Raw genomic sequence first — 5,372 nt, 5'->3', positions numbered from 1 at the left:
AATCTAGATATTATCTATGTAGGTAAAATCTAGATATTTCTATGTAGGTAAAATCATAGTATTATCTATGTAGGTAAAATCTAGATATTATCTATGTAGGTAAAAATCTAGATATTATCTATGTAGGTAAAAATCTAGATATTATCTATGTAGGTAAAATCTAGATATTATCTATGTAGATAAAATCTAGATATTATCTATGTAGGTCAAATCTAGATATTATCTATGTAGGTAAAATCTAGATATTATCTATGTAGGTCAAATCTAGATATTATCTATGTAGGTAAAATCTAGATATTATCTATGTAGTCAATCTAGATATTATCTATGTAGGTAAAATCTAGATATTATCTATGTAGGTAAAATCTAGATATTATCTATGTAGGTAAAATCTAGATATTATCTATGTAGGTAAAATCTAGATATTATCTATGTAGGTAAAATCTAGATATTATCTGTGTAGGTAAATCTACGGAACGGAGTCGGGACACACAGGCTAAAGCGTTTACACATGAAAACCGTGTCCACTCAGGAGCCAGTACCACATTTTTCGAACCCGATCCAGAACACGACTACGAAGCTTCTACACTGCTCCGTGTCTGACTTCCTGTGTGGCCGTATCTGAGCCGCTGAGTTTGATGTTCTGACGTGTATCAGATGCTTTCTGAAGGTTTCCAGCAAAGTAGGACGGGTCGTTGTTAGGGTTCCCCTCCCGGTTTCCACCCCCGTCGAGTCACAACCGTCACCGGCACACACCTGCCGGCTGACACCTGAGCAGAAAGGACATTTCACATTTTACCACTGGTTCTTATTTTTATCACTTTTATCATATTTTTATAGGTTTTACTTTATTTATTCTTTTATAGGTTTTATTTTATTTATTCTTTTATAGGTTTTATTTTATTTATTCTTTATAGGTTTTATTTTATTTATTCTTTTATGCAAGGTTGTATTTATTATTTATTCTTTTATAGGTTTTATTTTATTTATTCCTTTATAGGTTTTATTTTATTTATTCTTTTATAGGTTTTATTTTATTTATTCTTTATAGGTTTATTTTTTATTTATTCTTTTATAGGTTTTATTTTATTTATTTCTTTTATAGGTTTTATGTTATTTATTCTTTTATAGGTTTTATGTTATTTATTCTTTTATAGGTTTTATTTTATTTATTCTTTTATAGGTTTTATGTTATTTATTCTTTAGTAGGTTATTTTCTATTTGTATCTTTATAGGTTTATTTATCTTTCTTATAGGTTTTATTTATTTATTCCTTTATAGGTTTTATTTTATTTAATTCCTTTATAGGTTTTATTTTATTTATTCTTTTATAGGTTTTATTTTATTTATTCTTTTATAAGGTTTTATTTATTTATTCTTTATAGGTTTTATTTTATTTATTCTTTTATAGGTTTTATTTTATTTATTCTTTTATAGGTTTTATGTTATTTATTCTTTTATAGGTTTTATTTTATTTATTCTTTTATAGGTTTTATTTTATTTATTCTTTTATAGGTTTTATGTTATTTATTCTTTTATAGGTTTTATTTATTTATTCTTTTATAGGTTTTATGTTATTTATTCTTTTATAGGTTTTATTTTATTTATTCCTTTATAGGTTTTATTTATTTATTCCTTTATAGGTTTTTATTTTATTTATTCTTTTATAGGTTTTATTTTATTTATTCTTTTATAGGTTTTATGTTATTTATTCTTTTATAGGTTTTATTTTATTTATTCTGTTATAGGTTTTATGTTATTTATTCTTTTATAGGTTTTATTTTATTTATTCCTTATAGGTTTATTTTATTTATTCTTTTATAGGTTTTATTTTTATTTATTCTTTTATAGGTTTTATTTATTTATTCCTTTATAGGTTTTATTTTATTTATTCTTTATAGTTTTATTTTATTTATTCTTTATAGGTTTTATTTTATTTATTCTTTTATAGAGTTTTATTTTATTTATTCTTTTATAGGTTTTATTTTATTATTCTTTTATAGGTTTATTTTATTTATTCTTTTATAGGTTTTATGTTATGTATTCTTTTATAGGTTTATTTTATTTATTCTTTTATAGGTTTTATTTTATTTATTCTTTATAGGTTTTATTTTATTTATTCTTTTATAGTCTTATTTATTTATTCTTTTATAGGTTTTATGTTATTTATTCTTTTATAGGTTTTATTTATTTATTCTTATAGGTTTTATTTTATATATTCTTTTATAGGTTTTATGTTATTTATTCTTTTATAGGTTTTATTTTATTTATTCTTTTATAGGTTTTATGTTATTTATTCTTTTATAGGTTTATTTTATTTATTCTTTATAGGTTTTATTTTATTTATTCTTTTATAGAATGAGAGAAAAGCAGCTACATGTAAAATGTGTATGTGTACATACTGAGAAAACATGATGTCAAGAATAACCTGAAGCCCAACTGTACAGGTGAACCTCTGAATGCACATTCAGCTGCTCGGTTGGTAACAGGCTGTTTAACGAGACGATGAACCACAGAATGAAAGCAGGAACGGTTCAGGCTGAATGACAGCTGGTATCTGAACATCTTCGCAGTGAGGCCAGACCTCGCAGAGGAGCGGGGTTAAGCCGGTACGCCAACACGTCACATGATTCCCTGGAAATCTTTCAAACATTCACGACCTTTGTTCCACCGACGCTTTAAAGTACACCTCATAACTAGGGATGCATGGTATTGGATTTTTGGTCGATGCCAGTTTAGTTTACCTGTCTAATATACCTAATTTACCTGCTCTCTACCTCACTGCTTAGAGCGAATGTGTGTGTGTGTGTGTTGTGTGTGTGTGTGTGGTGTGTGTGTGTGTGTGTGTGTGTGTGTGTGTGTGTCAGGACTCCTTCCAGGTTGGCGTGTCTGCGGTCGGTTTCCGTCCTCCGCTGGTCGTCAGGTCATGACGTCAGAACTCAGGGAACGGGTTTGCTGTCATCAGGTAACCCTGCTTCTCATGATGCGTTCAGGTTGATCAGTTGTCTGTGGATCACCTGAACGCAGTGGACATCTTCCCCCATCCTCCTCCTCCTCTCAGGCCTCCAGGTCATCACGCTCTGGCGAAACGAGTCCACGGTTTCTGTCTCTTCAACACGTGGCCATCCGCCGCCCGGTACGCTCAGACCAGACACGCTGTCAGCAGTGAGTCTCACACGCTTCACTTCCTGTTTCCTCCCAGCCTGCAGCAGCGCTTCCTCCATGAAGAAAAGGAGTGTGTGATTGGCTCAGACAGGGATGACATCATGACCAAGGGCCGCATTTCTAAAGCTGCAAGAACCAGAAGCGATGTCCAATTAACCAAAAAATTTTATCCTCTAAATGTCCACATCATGTGTGGTTCAACATATAGGCTCATTGGCCTGGGTCCACTAAACGGAGTGCTTCATCTGCAGGATCTGCTCCGTTTCCATTGTTGGAACGAGGCTTCCGCAGCAAATGGAAGTACCAGGACCGGCTCTAACTTCTGGTGTCTGCAGACACTTTCTGAACCAGTCGTCCCAGCATGCAGCAGCCAGTAAAAGAACAGGTGGAAAGCAGCTCCAGTCCTTCATTCTAGACCCAGCAGAGCGGGACCAGGCTGGAGGCTGGAGGTCTAGAAGTGATGCTACACTGATGAAACACGTAGAGGAGTTTTTATTTCTCCACGAACGCTTTTTAGTGGCGTCCAGTTTCTCTCCAAGACCTGATCTCCAGCAAGCTCCTTGTCCACCTGGTTAATAGCGGGTGATGGTTCCACTCAGCACCTGCAGGACTTCCTCTGAGGACACGGCAGCTGCGCTGGTGGGTGGAGTCTCTGGCCTCACGTTCTCTCCACCCACAGCAGCAGGCCTGCCCACACCCAGCAGGAGCCCACGCCCCCACCCAAGCAGGAGCGTCCCGGAACTAGAAAGAAATATTTATTTACACTAAATAAACTGCTGCGAGTCCTCAGGTTCATTTTCTAGATGAAAACAAACGGAGTGATCCTCCTCTCTGACGCGGCGTTGGCAGCATCTCCACCTGCTGCCCTCCTCCACCTTTCTGACCTGGTGATGACCACCATGGAAATGATGTGATGAATATGTATTACAGGCGTTCACCCGACCATTTATAGCCACCATGTGGGTGGGGCAAGGCGCTCCCTCACGTGCGCACACTTTAGAGTTGCTTTTGGTTTATAAAGGAAACAGGCGTGGGGCGTGCGTGTGCACGCTTTTAGAAGTCTGGAAGTTTTTGTGTTTTCCAGCGTACGGCGTCTGTAGTCGGCTTCGCTACGCTCAGGTTTGGACATGAGGCCCCTGGACAGTGTGACAAACGTTATTTATAAAAACATTGGTAACAGCAGTGTGTGTGTTTCAGGGTGCTGATCGTGGACTGGGACGTTCATCATGGTCAGGCTATCCAGTACCTGTTCCAGGAGGATCCCAGGTGAAGCCCCGCCTCATTCCTTTCAGCTGTGTGCAGGACGTGGTACCATGTTCTGGTTCGCTTGAGGAGTTTGGTCAAACTCCAGTCGGACTCCCAGCAGGACCTGGCTCAGATGCTGGACCAGTTCCAGCCTGAAACCCATTAATGTGTGCGCGCGCGTGTGTGTGTTGCAGTGTCCTGTATTTCAGCGTGCACAGGCACGAGCACGGATCCTTCTGGCCTCACCTGCCGGAGTCCGACACCGGGTCCATCGGCATCGGACGAGCCAAAGGAAGGAACATGAACCTGCCCTGGAACAAGGTGAGTCCAGAACCAGTCCAGAACCAGACACAACCCATGAACATCTCCTTACCCGGTCTGGTGCTCCAGCTTCAGTTGAAGGCATGAAACAGCTGTAGAATCAGCTGTTCACACAGCATCATCTGACTGTGAACTGTGATAAAATACACAAACGTCAGAGCGTGGAGGATGACGTTGACCTGGAAACAGCTTCTACTCTGACATGATGGAGGTCCGAGGATCGGATCGTTCCAAGGATTGTTCTGAGGATCGGATCGTTCTGAGGATCGGTCTAAGGATCGGATCGTTCCGAGGATTGTTCTGAGGATCGGATCGTTCTGAGGATCGGTCTAAGGATCGGATCGTTCCGAGGATTGTTCTGAGGATCGGATCGTTCTGAGGATCGGTCTAAGGATCGGATCGTTCCGAGGATTGTGTCTAATGATCGGATCAAAGGATCGGATCGTTCTGAGGATCGGTCTAAGGATCGGAGTCGTTCCAAGGATTTTTCTGAGGATCGGATCGTTCTGAGGATTGTTCTAATGATCGGTCTAAGGATCGGATCGTTCTGAGGATCGGTCTAAGGATCGGATCGTTCCGAGGATTGTTCTAATGATCGGTCAAAGGATCGGATCGTTCTGAGGATCGTTCCGAGGTTCGGA

The 5,372-nt window shown here is 38.2% G+C and overlaps 1 protein-coding gene across 1 annotated transcript in view; it reads left to right on the top strand.

Annotated features, from left to right (window-relative positions):
- Nucleotides 1-5,372, top strand: part of hdac6 (histone deacetylase 6) — a 51,801-nt gene that overhangs the window by 30,356 nt on the left and 16,073 nt on the right. The window contains exon 11 of the mRNA XM_042002898.1: nucleotides 4,605-4,731. Within this exon, the coding sequence (XP_041858832.1) occupies nucleotides 4,605-4,731 (127 nt within the window). The remainder of the gene's footprint in view (nucleotides 1-4,604; nucleotides 4,732-5,372) is intronic.

This window comes from Melanotaenia boesemani, chromosome 13, assembly GCF_017639745.1.
Source record: "Melanotaenia boesemani isolate fMelBoe1 chromosome 13, fMelBoe1.pri, whole genome shotgun sequence".
Classification (NCBI taxonomy): Eukaryota; Metazoa; Chordata; class Actinopteri; order Atheriniformes; family Melanotaeniidae; genus Melanotaenia; species Melanotaenia boesemani.
Note: the sequence above shows the minus strand (reverse complement) of the source record. Positions and strands in the feature narration are given on the sequence as shown.